This window comes from Xiphophorus maculatus, chromosome 18 (assembly GCF_002775205.1).
Source record: "Xiphophorus maculatus strain JP 163 A chromosome 18, X_maculatus-5.0-male, whole genome shotgun sequence".
NCBI lineage: Eukaryota > Metazoa > Chordata > Actinopteri > Cyprinodontiformes > Poeciliidae > Xiphophorus > Xiphophorus maculatus.
The window spans coordinates 30,458,956-30,475,787 of NC_036460.1; the positions used below are offsets into that span (position 1 = coordinate 30,458,956).

At 38.9% G+C, this 16,832-nt stretch overlaps 1 protein-coding gene across 1 annotated transcript; it reads right to left on the bottom strand.

Annotated features, from left to right (window-relative positions):
- Positions 1 to 2,779: 2,779 nt before the first annotated feature.
- akap1 (A-kinase anchoring protein 1) lies at positions 2,780 to 16,289 on the bottom strand. The gene is made up of 11 exons (XM_014471895.2): positions 16,155 to 16,289; positions 12,765 to 14,296; positions 11,768 to 11,892; positions 10,969 to 11,095; positions 10,674 to 10,792; positions 10,376 to 10,553; positions 9,982 to 10,132; positions 8,837 to 8,904; positions 6,924 to 6,997; positions 6,453 to 6,518; positions 2,780 to 4,883 (listed from the first exon to the last, which is right to left on the bottom strand). Exons 2-11 carry the CDS (start codon positions 14,269 to 14,271, stop codon positions 4,821 to 4,823), a joined length of 2,478 nt encoding a protein of 825 aa, XP_014327381.1. The 5' UTR covers positions 14,272 to 14,296; positions 16,155 to 16,289; the 3' UTR covers positions 2,780 to 4,820.
- Positions 16,290 to 16,832: the final 543 nt, after the last annotated feature.

Below are 16,832 nucleotides of genomic sequence, written 5' to 3' on the forward strand. Positions count from 1 at the left end.
CAAGCCGATGGCGATTCCCCGTTTTCTGCCGAGCGCCAACGAAATCTACTTTCAGGTCAAATAAAACTCTCCAATTGCTGCTTTTCTCTGTGTGAGTCTCTCCAGATTGAATTGATTATCAAGCCATGTATTGATAAATATGGTACAAAATATAGTATTAACATTTTAGCAGATTCTAACTCACAAAGAAATCCCCAGATTGCAGACACAACTGCACAAAACTAAACTGAGGTAACAAAAATATTTGCACAAGGTAGAAAAGAAAATACCACAAATAGTCATTGGAGACAACCCTGACAAAATATATCATGCACAAATATGAAGAGGATTAAAAAAATACAATTAAAATATATGTATATAAAAAATGGGAAATAATGGAGGAAGGAAGCATTACTTAGAGACAATAGTCAAAGATTTCTCATAATTAGGAAAGGTGCCAGGCTTTATAGAATCTATTTTAAGAACCTCAGACAATAAATGATGTCTTTTCTAAGTCCATTCAAAATATGATATCCTTTATCTAGAGTGAATGTGAAGGTTAGTTGGTCTTTCCACCTCAACAGGACAGCACTCTGGGCAATTGATGATGGAAATGAGAGCATTCTCTGTTTGATGCGTGGCAGGTCCAGCTCTGGGGCGACTCTGGAGAAGTTTGACTCAAGCTCACAGTGTAAATCTTCAGAAAGGGCAGAAGACTGATTTCCAGAAATTAACTAGACGGGCCGGACGAAAACATAAGGATTCATTTTTACCAGTTAGCTTCATTAAAGAACCGTCTTGAAATCTTTTTGTCTGTTTTAACCGTCATTAATTATTGTACTCACTGAATAGTGATGTAATGTAAACTCCCCGTTAACATCCCATTTACATGAACGTACAAGACAATCATATATTAATGTAATATTAAGACATGAAACTCTACCTTTATGTACATTTACTCTTGCACCTTGTCCCCTATTAAGGCAAACTAGTGACCTTTCATCCACCATTTCTTCAAATATAATACCATTGTGGTCTGTCTTCCTGCTTCCCCAAAGTCTGTCAAGGGACTGGTCCCAATACTCTCACTTCCACCCTTGTTCTCCCCCTTTGTCCTTCAAATGCTGAAGGATTTGAATGCATGGTGAGCCCCAATTCTTCACATCCATCTTTCGCTCTGTCCCTTTTGGGTCCCATTTCAAACACTACGCACTCAAAGCCTTCGACCTGAACGAGGATTTGAAGGACACAAGAGCAGAACAAGGGTGGAAGTGAGAGCATTGGGACCAGGCTTTCTGCTCTTCTGCTAAGCATGTATATAGTAATCCAAGGGCCAGACAATTTTTGGGTCCAATTAAGAGTAGCAAAGCCTAACCATATTTTTTGAAAGCATACATGTCTCTAGCTAATATTTTGGTATGACAGCCCTTTGAAAGTGGTAGTTCAGTCATAGTTATCAGTTCATAAAGTTAACAACCCCCATGGACAATTGTCAAGACTTCATCCCTGCCAGTCTGTTTTCTTTTCCTCATGCTGAGATCGAGGGGCTGGGCTGAAAAGTATTTTTCCTCCAAGGATAAATTTTGCCTAAAAAGTGTGAAAAGCAAACTTCAGCATTCTTCTATTTCTGATTTAATATTTCAGCCTTTTGCTATGATGTCAGCCTTCAGCTTCTATTCTATGACAAACTTTTTTATGTCTTTTTAGCCTTCAGCTTTATTCTGCTGTTTCTGATTTTAGGCAGGAAGTATCTCTTGCAGCTCTCTAGATTATTTCTTAAAATTAATACTTTGACTAAAGACTTAAGAAATACCTGTTTAAACTCTATTGTGCACACATCTCGGTAAAGTGAGTTTCTGAAATAAATGAACCTTCATCAACATTATTTAACATGACTATTTCTAAGCAAACAGAGTTTAAGTGCGTCTTGTCGGGTAACAGCAGACTTTCAAAAATAATCCCGTTACATTGCTGGCAAAATGTCCCATCAGTAATACTCTTAATACTACAGCACCAATATGAAAACAGAACCCAATAATCACAACAACCATTAAAAAAAAAGATAAAGTACCTTAAACACTTCATATCTTTATTTTTCCCTTTTAGAACTGTACAGTTAAATTAAATTTAAAGCGTCTCTAACAAAGTCAGATATGTACATGTTATCTAAATGCTTTCAGGTATAGCTGTTTGACACCCACTTAAATGATCAAATCAGAGCTTGTGTAGTTGTGAAATCCACTCTCTTTGAAAATGGTGAATGAGGGAAGGGCAGAATGACTCAAACCCACCTGCGCCCCACCACACACACACACACACACCTAACTTCCCAGTGTCGCAGAAAATTACAAATCTTATTTACAGAGAAATGGACAAAACTCAAATGAAATTCTTAAGGGGTATTGAATTAACTACTCAACTGGTCATTTCAGACATTGTCAGACAAGAACACAAGCAACTGAGAAATGTCCTGACTGAATGGAGCCCAGTCTGAGGAGACGTTTCTCAACAGGTTGTGTATGTCTAACCTGATCCAATGACTGGATTTTCTTTCTCCTCAAATTTTACTTGGGCATGCTTAAGGTTATTAATTGGTATAAAAAAACAAACAAAAAAAACCAAAGTATGAGAATTGTATCAGAACAATTAGCTTTTACACGTCTATTGGAAAAACAAGTCTATGACGAAACCCATTCTGCCTCTCTTGGGTAAAAACAAAGCTTCTTTACAGGCAGGAAATCAGTTTCAATTCTTTTAACGTCATTGTATTAAAAATGAAGCACACTGACACCATGTATACTAAATAATTTACTACTGTAAGTGCTTATCTGAGAACAAATATTTTTCACTGGGAAGAATATGTTGATTGTTTTGTTAAAGTGACAGAGCAGTGGTTCTTACTGGCTTAAATAATACAGCAATCACATTTTCCTTTTAAGTTTGGTGTTCTTCAGTCAGATAAGTTCAGACACATCTGTGTCTGTCACAGAAGCTGGATCTGTGCCACGACCCAAATTGGGAGTTTTGCTCCTCTGCAAACTGAAATAATATTTCAGCACGTCCTAATAAACTCTCCTCTTTGGAACTTTATGCTGCATTTTTCGCATTACTACTCAGCTGCCTAAACTGCCTTTTTGATTTTGTAAGCAATCAGGAGCAGGTCAACTCTGCGGTAACAGACTTAATGCCACATCACCGGCTGGAATGATACAACGGGAACAATTCTCTGAAATATGGCTTCTTCAGAATATCAAACGTAAATGTGGTAACTGACTACGCTTCCTGTTTTTGTTGCGTTTCTTACAATAATGTTTCAACTGGTGTCACAACATACATCTAAATCTAATGTTTGTATAAGTTCACATAATGTCCCAGCAAACTGAGTTTTATGATATAACATTCATTTTGGGTGACAGTCGGGTATCAGACCGGCCAGCAAAATTGCATCTTGCCTGGTCTGATATTCATATTCAAATGAGAGAACTCAATTTGGAAATGATTGCTCACCAAGTACAGGAGTTCTTGACTGGTTTGACATTACCACAAACTGAATTTAGTGAAATGTGATGGCAGCTCCAAATTACACAGCAGCATTAAAAAATAAAAAATAAAAATAAAACCTGATTCCATGTAGTGTTTCTCTTATGTGCCATGTGTAATTCAACCCCAGACTGCTCCACAAACCTCAAGGATTTGTGGAACACAACAAACCCCACATCAAGAAAAAAAAAGAAATAAATTAAAAAAAGATCTCTGTTCCACCTCACACTTGCAACTTCTTTAGATTTACTGTTAACCCAAAGGACATAAATTTGACTTCAACTTCTGGGACACAGCAACAGCAGCAGAAGTCACAAGACGATTTCCAACCGTCACAAGGGTTAAGATGAAGGCAAACAGAAAACTTGCTGCTCACACATTTAAAACTTCTGTACTTGTAGGATGTTGGGGCGGGGGCGTCTTGAAATTGGAAGACACTATAAAATAAAGTCAATGTGGATGTTTTGTCAGACAAATACAACCTGCTGTAGTTCACATGATGGCAATGGTATACCTCCTAAAAAGAGGTCAGCAAAATGCATCTTCTATAATAAGTGAGATTTTAATCAACACATCTTTCATTAAAGAAAAACAGTTGGAGTGCTTTTTTTTTTTTTAAAGTCAGGAATCGTAATATTCTCTAAGAACATGCAGTCCGGATGTGGGAATAGAAAGAGCAGAGGGAAGTTACCCTCCTGTCTCACTCTGAGACAGGAATGGTCCATCTAAAGCTGCCTCATCTGTCACCCAACATCCCCACCACACAGTCCAACTGAAAATAAACAGACCTACCAAAAAAAATAACAAAAATACAGTCAGGACTCCGTGCATGCGTCTGCCCTCATATGCGGCATAACAAGCCACAGTCTGTGGAGCCAGGGGGTTTTGGGTAGAATGGGAGCTGATATATAATTTGAGCCTTTATTGTTACAATACATTCACTTTTTTAAAAAAAAAAATTACATGTTCTTTATGTATTTCCTGGAAAAAAAAAAACAGAAGTCCGTGTTAAGAGAGCTGCTGTTTCCCTGTGGACTATGTCTGAGAATAACGTCTCTGCTGTCAGTTGAATTAAAGAGTGGAAGAGCCGATTTGAGAAAAGAGGGGAACGGGGGAACAAAACACACACACACACACAAAAAAAAACCAAAATAACCCAACACCAATCTTTTCAGTCACGTGCCTGGTACAGTTGGGATCCCTAGGATGAGCTGGGTCAGCTACTGCTGACCACAAGGAACTTCAGTTTCCTTCAGTTTCTCTGTGGGTGAGTTTGTTAGACTCTATGGTAATCAGGGAATTCAGAATCCATCCACCCAAACCGTCAGGCTCCTCTCTGCCAGAGTGCGGTTCACTGAAATGACCTGCGAAAAAAAGACAAAGTAAAAAAAAAACAAAGAGCCTAGAGTCACCACCCAGAAATCAGTCAGTCTCTTCACTGTCACCCTTGTGCTACCCAATGCAGAAACATTCGACATCTGTACTATCGTGAGGTTTTCTACTTAAAGCTGCAGTATGTAACTTTTACAAAAATATGTTTTTTACATATTTGTTCAAACTGTGAAAAGATCAAGCTCCTCCACCTCATCCTGGTGTTTTGCCACAGACAACAACAACCAGAACCAGGAGGAAGGTCTTGGCGCCATCAATCATCAATGTATACGCGCTGCTACATGTCCTAATGGTGGAAACAACTTTCCATCTCAAGGAAACTGTTTATCTGCCGACATCGGTTGCGAGGAAGCAGCAGAGAAAAAGGGGGAGGGACTGAGCAGCACATATATGAGGGTGATTGACAGCGCCAAGACCCTCCTCCTGGCTCTGATTGGATGTTTCTGAAGGGCATTTCTATAGATGACTAGAGGAGAAGCTTGACTTTTTCACAGATCGTCTCATCTTATACTGTCACGACAGTTTTAATAAATGTTAAAAAAAAACATTTTTTAAAATAAGATTTAAAATGCAGATAAATACCCATCATAAATAGTGATTTTATTCAAATAAAATGAACTTTACTCAAATAAGTACCAGAGAAAGTGGATTTAAATATAAAGCACAACAAGTAATTATTTTCTTTCCTCTTTTGGTTTTGAGACAAAACAAAGTAACATCATGAATGTTGATGCACAGAACTGTGTGCAGCCTTTACTGCAGTGGCAGCCACCACATGTATTGGGATTATTTTACTTATCTTAAGTAAAATAAGAACTTAAACATATTTTAAGTTCTTAAAATATGATTAAGAACTTAATCATATTTTGCAAATCTTAATACCAGAAGTTGAACAGCTGTAGTATTTCTTATCGCAAATATTGCTGGTTAAAATCCAGGGTAGAGTATTTGTGTATTGTCCTAAAGAAATTGCTGTCTATTACATTTTTTTCCTTTTGATAATTTAAATAATTTAGTGATGGAGACATTTAATGTGGGCACTGATTTGGCATTTTCTTTCAACATATTTTCATTTACTTAAACGATTAGGAGAACATGAGGAAACGACAGATTCAATAATCGTTTTAATTAATGAAACAATGATATCAATTATCATCAAAGGGATTCTGATTCATAATTTAAAACGGAAAACATTGACAATGTTTGACAACTGCCAAAACCGACATCATGATTGGAATGGTTACTTTTTTGACTGAACTATTTTATGCGTTGTTTGTTCCATAAGATCTCAATTAATATTTAAAAATATAGTTTAATTAAATTAATGTGTAAATTCTGGCTGTATTTGATGGAAATATAGCTAAAATACAGCTGAATTTCATGGGAACTGTCTGAACAGAGACGGATGCAATTTCAAAATAATTCATTTCAAAATGTGTCACTTTTATGAAACAAAAGCTACAAACGTGATAAGTTTAAAAAACAAAAATCCATATGTCCAGCTCTAGTAGCAACCAGGTAAGATCATGTTTGTAACAAACCTCATCTCCAACAAGGTTCCACAGGTGGACAAGTGGGAGGCCTGTGTTGTCGTCATAGTTTGAGACCTTTAGAGAAAGAAAACATCAGCCAGCGGTCACTCAGTCTGTTACTCTTAAAACAGTGGTTCCCAAAGGGTGGTGCATGCAGTGCCATTGCGGGGGGGAGAGAATCAGTATGGATGATTGAAAAAAAATTAAAAATAGTTACACAAAAGTGTTTCACTGTGTTTTGTTGCAACTTGAAGACTGAAATAAACTTCAGTGGAGTTTGAAAACAAAATGTGTATATAGGTTTTATGTCTGGTTGAACAATGTGTGTGCCCAGTTGATTTTTTTTTTTTCTTCTTTGGGGGGTTTTTATTGGAATCCATATGGGGGCCCAGAACATCTTTGGGAACCACTTGGGGGGCCCAGAAGAAAGTCTTTGGGAACCACTGCTCCAGAAGGAGTTGGTCCTAATGGTAGACCCACCTGTGCTAGCAAGGCGACACCTCGGGTCATTTCTTCCAATGTGGTCGTAGCATCCGTTGAGAAACAATCCTCCCCTGTTAAATGAATGACAATTCACTGAGCTAAAATCACAGTAACTGGTTGTGCCACATAAAAATTACAAAATGTCAGGCAAGTTTTTAGGGCCTTTTGTTTGTCCACAAATTCTCTAAATATTCCTAAAAAGAAGCATGTGACAAATACTACTTAATATTTTTGAAAAAGTTAATTCCCATTTTAAAAGTGAACACAGGGGGGCGCCGTGTGGCTCAGTGGCTAGAGCAACCCCCCATACAGACCCCATTGCAGAATGAAGTCAGTGCACAAGATCCCCTTTCCTTCCCAATATTAAATATGTGCATGATATATGAAAGAATAAGTGATGCAGAGCTTTGCTACTAATCATCAACACTGCAACAAGATAACAAGGTCAGGAAAAAGTTTTAATTAAATAGCAGGGAGAGAAAAGTAGGTCAGTTTGACAGTTTGACTTTGACAACCAGAAGATGTAGATGTGGAATTGTGTTTGTTTTGGTTAAAAGAAAAAGGCGATCCACACACACCTGACAGATCATCAGTACAGCAGGTGTTTAAATGATCTGATCAACCACTGCTGTGTCAGATTAGCTAATAGCAGCAGTAGATAATCTACCACAGATAACACTGGTCACTTAATAATCGCAAAATAAACATCAAGCCTAAAAAACGCAAAACTATAACAGACTGAATGTTCTGTTCTTTGTGTGGGAAATGTTTGAGTGTTTTTTTGTTGTTGAATCCTGATCCATTAGTGGTTTTGAATTGTTCTTTAATAGTTTTTCTGTTAAAGAATAATCTCTCCCTTTGCACTTCCGCACTGCACTAAATTAATAATACCTAAATCTCCAGGTTTCATTAAGTTAATGATGCCACGGCAGCATGGCTATGGACAGCAGAAAGAATATCCTTTTTGCCCTCCACCATTCTGTGCATGTGCAAAATGTCCAGATGTAAACAGTAGCATGAGGTCCATACAGAGGCTACAGAACTCAATGCAGCTGCCCAAAGTTCAACTCCCATCCTGTTCCTTTGCTGCATGCCCCCCCCTTCTCTCTGCTCCTTCCCTGTCAGATTACTGTCAAATAAAGGCCACTAATGCCAAATAAACCTTAAAAAAAGAACACAGCATTTAATCAATTTTAGAAATTTCTTAAATGTAAATTCTGTGTTAAAAAATTCTGTTCTCAAGTCTGCCACAGACACCCGACAACTACAGAGTCTCCTGGAAACATCTGCAGCTGAAAGGACCAAGTTGAAGTAAAGTCTGGAAAAAAAATACAACATTGGATCCACCTGTAGTGGTCCTGGTCTGCTGTCTACCTGCTCTGTGTTTAAATTTTGTCTGTTTGATAACTGCAACATAAATGCAGAGTATTGAGAAGACATTTTGGAGTCTCCTTCAGTTTCCTACTAAGTCAACAGAAGCTGGTGTGTTTAAAATGCACTGTAAAAATCAAAACATCTTAAAAGTGCTGCCTGCTTTGCATAGCTTACGAATGGCTTTTTATAGCATCTGGGACTTCAACAACATCGATGAGCAAACCGGACGCATTCGTCTATGGATGCATTCACACCAGCCCTGTTTAGTTTGCTTCAAGCCAACACTTGTTCATTTGTCTAGAAAGTCTGGTTCAGTTGAGAACCAGACTTTAGAGTAATTGAACTCTAATGCAAACCAAAAAAGTGGTTGAAGCGATTTGGTTGAAGGGAACTCTGGCGCAGTTTGAATGCAGCGTTAATGCAAGTGAACTGGAGACCGCTCCGAAAGCAGGGAGCTATAGAAAGCCTCCTGCGACACACACACACTTTTGCACAGTTATTAATGGTCAAACACTTAGAATACGATCACCACAAACCTGGAAGTGGAGCAACGTTGTCAAGCAGTACTTCTGCACTTTGAAAGGGTAGTGTCACAAAATCCGATCTGGAAAGAAGGACCCAAATATTAAAACATATAAATGCATAGAATTCATGAGCAGAAATCACCTACCTACACACTGACAGTATCATGATAAATTGTGATTAAAAAATATAGTCTGTTTGCTTTAAATAGTTTCAGATCAGCATTGCTTGTTGTACTGTCCAATCATTTATTGGAAGCTTAACTTTATAGTGTCATGTCCTATTTATACCTCTTGCAGATTTAAAGTACATATTTTAAAGGGACAATATTATGTAAAATCAACCTTTTTGAGCTTTACGTCATGTGATGTTATTCCTTATTCTCTATTTATGATTTGTTAACAGTCAGAGGTTAAAAAAAGAAGAGTCACTCTGTTCTAAATAAAAAAACAACCATTTTTAAAAGTTATTGTATGAACTATAAATAACTTAACTACTCTGTATCAGTACTCTGATTTGACAAGTATCTAAACTCAAGTTCTTTTACTCTGGAAAAAAACGGTATTAATTCATTCTAAACTCAAGACTTGATGCTCATTGCTAAAGATGAATGTTCAAAAATAACAGTGCAGTCATGCTGAAAGCTATCCAACATAAAAAAGAGCATTTAATATTGTCAAATTCCTAAAGGCCTTTCCATAAGGGGTGAAGTTGATTCAGCAGAGTTTTCTCAGTGGGGTTTGGACTCCCCAGTCCTGTTTGTGATATTCATGGACAAGATCTCTGGTAGAAGTTTGGAATGGCTGATGTCTGGTTTGGGAATGTTGGAGGCTCCTTGCTTTTTGCAGGTGACGTGCTTCTATTGGATTGTTCAGGCCATGTCCTTCATTTTTGTGTTCATGCTTCGGTTTACCTTCTGCTTATTAGAATGATCCATCACTCATGAAAACAACCCCCCACCTCCAAGATGAGTAACCACACGAAACCCTTCCAGATACAGAGGTAGCTTCTTCATTACTTACGTCATTGATTAAAGATTATTTTTTTTATATTTTGAAGTTCAAACTCATCAGGCCGCTTCCACATATGAACAAATAGGCATTTTAAATAACCGTTTTATTTATTAAGTTCAGTGATACAAATAAGACATGCGACTTGCCTGATTTGTCGGAGTGTATCAAGTTTCACTTTGTCATAACCCCCGTAGTCGACATATCTAATCTCCACCTCATCAGTTTCCTTATAGAAGCTGATGACCTGAGCTCTCCACCAGGCCCCGTCCACTGCTGGGGCTGCACAAATAACACCCACTGAAACACAAAGCACAAAACTAAAACCTTACTTTCAGTTGAGCAGATGTTCATCCATTTATTACAGTAGCTGTGACAATCAATTGTAGATTAAAAAAAAAACTTGCTTATTTGTTCTACAAAATATTTCTAGAAACACATCAGAGCTGTATCTTCAAGTTCAAACATTTGAAATGAACACATGTAAAAAGCCAAAAAGCCATATATACAATATATATATATTTTTTTTTTTGGAAGGATTACTTTCAGCGGGTGAGGGCAGAGCTGGAGTTCCCGGCTGGGAATAGCAAAGGAACATCTGCTGGTCGAGACTCCGCAGAGCGTGGTAGGTGGGATGGGTGTGCTGCTGGACAAAGACGTGGCCAGCTGACACAATGTTGACCACAATCACTTCAACCGTCACTCCACTAGGCAGAAGGAGCTGAGGAAAAACGTCGTGGTAAAAAGGGAAGTAAATGTCAATTCATCCACACCGACTCCCAATGTTTTCAATTCCTTTGAGTATTCCAAAAACAGCAGCAGTAAGGAACCTCTGTCTTACCCAAGAGGTTATGGGAAGTGATGGCAATGTGAGTGGAGGTGCATACAGATTTCTCAAGTCCAGATCTTTAAATTTCTTGCCAATAAACGACAGTGCCTTATCAACCTGCTGCTGCAAACCTGGAGAGAAATTAAGCACAATTACCATTAAAGCAGACAACCCGGCAGCAGAATGATAGCCAAGTTAGTAATATTTACTTCATTTGACAAACTTAAATATTCCCACTTTATGACAAAAGTGGACCTTCAGTCCTCATTCTGCCTAAAAAGATTAAGGAAATTTTCCCCACACTCACCTTCAATGTGGCAGATTTGGAAATCCTGTGTGTAAGGCAAAGTGGAAATGTAGATTTTTGCACCAGAGTTCTGCTTCAGGAAACTGACATATCTCCCTTGTTTCCCAATCAATCGTCCTACTAGATGCTGACACAAGAAAGCAAATGGGACAAGAGGACATCTTAGATAGTGAGGGGGGGAAAAACCATCAGGACCCACCTATGGAGTGTCATTTAGATTGGTTAAATGACACTCCATAGGGGTGTTGTACAGGGGGAAAAGGGCTGCGTCTGTATGAAACGGTTTGTTGTGTTTAGTATGCCTCACAAACAAACTGGACTTTCTAGGCAAACAGACTAGAGTTCGATTAAAGCAGACTAAACAGGGCTGGTGTGAAAATATTTACCAAGATGTTCCTAAATGTAACTTGCCCCTGCTCCTTTTACCACATGTAACAGATGAGTCAGTCACCCAACACATTTATAAAATCTTTCCTCATGTTTCTAACATACCTGCTAGAAGTGAGTTCATTATTTATGACAAAGGTTTCTTGTTCTCATTGATGTATATTTGACATTCAAACTAAATATTCCTATAGTTAAAAAGCTCAGATAAGGTCATTTTGATCCAAATATAAAAATAAAGTGTATTTGTAAGTGCATTTGAGTAGCAGACATCAATAAATTCTGTATTCAGAGAGAAAAATACTACACAAGTGCACAAAAAAATTAGGTCATGCACACACACACACATCAAGGCAGCATCAATGAAAACAGAAGAGGTCGTGTGTTTTAGGCATCACTGGTTGTTTTGACTAACCTTTGGGACCTCAATCTCCCAGACGACGAGTTCTGAGGTAGATGATGTAGAGTTGTTGCCCTGGTTCTCACAAATACTCATAGTGCAGCCGCTGTCCACAGAATCCATGCTGTTCACATCAGAACCTACAGACAGACAGACAGACACACACGGCCATCACTTTTCAGGCAAGGACATATTTCCAGAAACATCAAGAGCAGGATGGAATGTTGAGCTTTTGCTAATATAGATGCATGCATAACCAACCCTATCATTATGAATGCCATCAATATTTAGGATGACACAGTGCCAGGAATAAACTTTTGTAACTACAGTAGGTCTTATATAATCAGCTTTGCTTAAAGGAGTTAAGGACATATGATTTCAAGAACGGAATAAACGTGGACAGAATTTGACTACTGAAAGGGAATTCACTGCATAATATCAAACCTTACTTATCTTTTTAATTTGATTATTTGGTTTCAAGACCAGCCAGCAGTTTTTTCACCTTTTTCACAGACCTTAACATCGAAAATAAGTAGGGATGCACAATATATCTGCGCAGAGTAATGTCAGTCCATTTCATTGATTTTTAAACCTAATTAGTAACTTTGACCTTAATTATCATTGTATTAAGAGGCAGGTTTTCAGGTCTAGACATACAGTAGCTGTTCACATATTGTAAACATAACCATAATTCTTTACTAAAAAAATACATCTCTGCAGGTTTCAGAGTCTAGAGAAAATGTACATTTAAAAACAAGCCATGACAGATTGCAATATGTATTTGAAGCAGAGAGTCTTGGACGGTATTCAATGTCTCTTCGCTGTGATGGTACAACGTGCTGCTGTGTTCTATTTGTAAAACTACCTGGAATCACCTGGTGATCCCTTTTTATCATCAATTTGATTCTGTTCATACATAAAATGCATGTTTAAGAAAACAGAAGTTTTCACAAAAATGTTCAGAAGTAATAATGTGCAAATAAAACAATAAGTATGAATAATCATGTCTCACCTCCAGACTGATCTGTGTCCAACTCACATGTCCCATGAGCTCCGTTCCTCAGGTCGTCCCCGTTAACTTTCTTTATGCCACACACAGCATCAGAATTTCCTCCAGCTTCCTTTGCGGAGCTCCCAGCTGCAGACTGAAGTGGTACAGTTTCATTTGCTGATGAGTCTGTAATCTTTAAAACACCTGCTGGATTCCCCAGCATGCTGCTCTGCAGGTCCTCGCTGCTGTTCCCTTCCTCAGAGTGGTATGTGCTGTAGGCCGAGTCTTCAGTCAGCACTGAAGCATCGTCAGATCTATTAAGTAGCGTTTCCCTTTGGTGTGGTAGTGTTGGCCAGGCTGCATTCTGTGCGCTCTTGGTTTTCAGAATCCTGGTTTCGACATTTCCCCACCCTGGAGTCACTGAGAAACCTTTTGGCACTGCTTGGACTTCCTTCTCTGCAGCCTCTGAATGCTCATGGTTTCCCTGGGAGGGAACATCAGCAGGAAAGTCTTCCATTATTGGATCAAGTAGTGAAGATCGAGTGCCACCGGCCAGAGTAACACTCATGTTGGAGGGTTTAGTGTTTGCTGAAACCTCACAGCTGCTGGTCCCAAGAACTTCTTGTGTGGCTGCAGAGAGGACCTCAGTAATGAGTCCAGCTGCCAGTAGCTCCAGATCGCTCATTTCTTGAGGGTTTTCCTTAAAATGCACGTCCACTGAGGTATCTAATGAGGTGGATGTACCCTGGACTTCGGAGGAAAGGATGGTAGGTGTGCTGGTCAGGATGCATTTGTGTAAATCCTGTACTGAAAGGGCATTTTCCAGAGAGTCTCCGTCTGACGACGCCATCCTGTGTGTTTCAGCTGATGTGAATAAGCAGACGGCCTCCTCTTGTGAAGTTACAGCGCTGTGATGCGTTGCAACTTCACCCTCTGGCTCTGGCCGCTCCGCATCCGAAAGATTTATTGCCATGGGGGAAAATCTGGTGTCTTTGGAGTCATTGGATAACAAAGCAACTTCCTCTACCAAGTCTTCTGGAAGAAGATCCAACTCTGTGGCTGGGCATTTCTCCAACTCACCAATAAAGTCAGGGGTCGAGTCACATTCAGGGCCTTTGAGGGGTTTCATTGATTCCTCTACCAAATCACTGTCTCTAAATGTTGGTGTAATTATATTTGATGGTCGGTCAGCTTCCTCATGCATCGTTCTGCCGCAAAAATGAACATCATTGCACGCTTGTTCCAGTAAAGATATTGCTTCAGGATCTTGGGGAGGCGTCGGGGAAATAATTTCATTCTCTGTGTTCTCGTTGCTGTGATTTGTGAAGGCTGGGCTTTCCTCTTCATATAGCAAACCGTTGTTGCACTCTTGATGAGAGTCTTTAAAGCTCACAGAAGTCGAAGGGACCTCGGGGCTTTTCGGTCCGACGGGTCGCTCTTTCTTCCTCGAGGTGTACCACCACCAGCCAATGAGCACAAGCACTCCAGGCATCGTGTAGGAAACAACAGACCGAAACCGAACTGGCATTTCGACGAGACACCAAACGTTACGCCTGAAATGAACACACAAACGTTTGACCGGTATTAGCAACGTTTTTGAAATTATTTGCTTTTTAACTAAGAATCAAAGAAAGAAAAAAAAAAAAAACCTCCCAGTTCATGTGGTGGGTAAAGGCATCAAAAAGCAGGACGTTTAACGCAACAACAGCAAAACAAACCAAAATAAGGGATATTTGCTTTGACATAAGGAAGGGAATAATCTTAACAGTTCATGATGAGTTGCCAATGTCGACAAATTCAGGGCTTCAATACTGATATCTCAGTATGACACCGTTTATTTTGCACAGCTAATTTTGACTTTTTTTGTAACTTCTACCAGAAAGCAGGGTACACTCTGGAGATGCATATCTGAACAGCATGTCTATTGTTAATAAAATAATTTACTAGTGTGTGTGTGCATAACTGTCCCCTGGATGTATTGCTAGTTATTTTAACAATTTAATTCATGTTAAAAGTTCTATACTTTTCCAGACTCAACTTTTCAGAGTTTCAAATCTCTTGTCATAAACAAAATATAAATAACTAAAGTTCACGGGAAATTAATGGCAAACACTTCTACAGAAGACAGGCTTCAAATATGTCTTCTGCAAAAACTAGAAACAAGGACCAGAGAAGAAATAAAAAGAACGATGACATCAAGAGGAAAGTTAGGGAATTTCAGAAAGAAGAATGGAAGCAATAAAGGAATAAATCTTACTAGTAGAAGACAGAAAAGGGATGGGAGGGAAAAAATGAAAGAAAACAAAAGAGAGAGATCGGAGACACCTACAGGTAAAAAATAAATAAATCAAATACACAAGGAAGGGAAGGAGCAAATTACAAGGGCAGAGAGGTCACAAACAGAGGAAAGAATAGTCTGGAAATACAAATACTTTACAGTTTTACTGGCTTTTTCCATACCTGAAAATTGTAAAATCAAATTTCATCCTTTTCCGGACTTTATTGCACACTGATTACAATTTGCAGGTGTAAAATAAATACGTGTGAAGGGCACCAAAACTAGTACAACACAGAGGGTCCGACCCCCCCAGAACCGCGTGTTATCATCCACTCTGATACAACCGCAATAAAACACAGCTTAAATAACTTAATTAATTGAAGGAAGACGTGGTTTAGTCTCGACTGGTGTATGCCTGATTGCTAGTGGGCTTTTAAATATTCCACCAGCGTAAGCCCTTACTGTAGAAGGAGATCCTGTTCATAGAGGCAGGACAAAGTAGCCCATTTGGAGGCCACTGTCCTGCTCTGGTACAGTCACACTGCAATGAGTAGCACCGCACCGTGTCCGTTAAGGGAACAAGCAATTCTTATTCATTCAAAATTAGCCTGTACGATTTGACCTTCCCACCGTACAACCAGACGACACATCCCACAAGTTGAGCTAAGCAAAGGGCACGTGTGTGCTGCACGCGGGTTAGCGACTGTCCCGAACAGGCCTCATAGCCGCCAGTTAGCTCCTAGCTAACTAGCGCGATAGCAGACGGCGTCCAGCGGCTGCCTCTGACAATTAGTACGTCGTCAGATGGAGCCACCGCGAATATTACTAAGATATGCCTGAAGTGATGCCTGAAGTGCACAGCACAATGTCAGGTTGTTTAACTTTCGTAACAGGGACGCAGCTAAAGCGAACTGCTGACAACCAAGGGAAACGTGGAAGTTGGTTGTTCAATGACATAATATCATTGCTCTTATTCCACTACAGAGTTTACTTTGGGTAGCTTGCAGGACTCCCAGGGAATATCAGAGGACATTTTTTTATGTTAGCATTCTCTGCTTTCAAAGCAATAACAATGTCAAATGCACAGAAGGTACAAAGATCCGTCCAAAACTGTACCTGTCTCCTTTACTTACAGTATTTTAAGGTCCCCAATGCTGCCACGCTAGGAACAATGCAGTTTGAATGTTTTCAATCGCTTTACTGATCTCCTCCCCACGTGTTTAACCGATCTGCCTCAATCTGTAAAAACAGTGCAAACAGCTGTTCAAATCGCGCGATACTCGATTATGTACTCTCGCGTCAAGCGAGACCGCATTTTCCACTGAAATTATACTTTATTTTAAAAATGATTCATTTTGGAAAAGGGATATGGGACAAAAATTCTAAATAACATATAACCCTTTGTCTGGTTTATTATTATTATTATTATTATTATTATTATTATTATTATTATTATTATTGAATGATATGGACTACTTTTTGTCTGGAATAAGACTTGTTGACGTTATTCTCAACAAGTGATAACAAAACACATTTGAACAGTCGAATATATCAATAAAAAGTTGCTGTTTAGCAGCCCGCAATGAAGTGTGTACTCAAAGAACCAGAACTTATTTATTTATTTATTTAGCGACAGACACAGTTTGCTCTGTAACTATAGTAAAATTTTCATGATGGCCATTTTTTAAATTGTTTCATTATTTGTCAAAAAACAAATACGCATTTAATTAAATGTAACAGTCTTAATGGAAATTCCTCCTGCAATTCGGCTAATTAAAGACGTAATTACACATTCAACTGTGACTCAAAAA

Coding starts and splice junctions, on each gene's coding strand:
- akap1 (XM_014471895.2), bottom strand. CDS start 14,271: ATGCCAGTTCGGTTTCGGTCTGTTGTTTCCTACACGATGCCTGGAGTG. Junction 11,893..12,764: donor GGACACAGATCAGTCTGGAG/GTGAGACATGAT, acceptor GTCTGTCTGTAG/GTTCTGATGTGAACAGCATG. Junction 4,884..6,452: donor GGAACCTTGTTGGAGATGAG/GTTTGTTACAAA, acceptor TTTTTTTCGCAG/GTCATTTCAGTGAACCGCAC.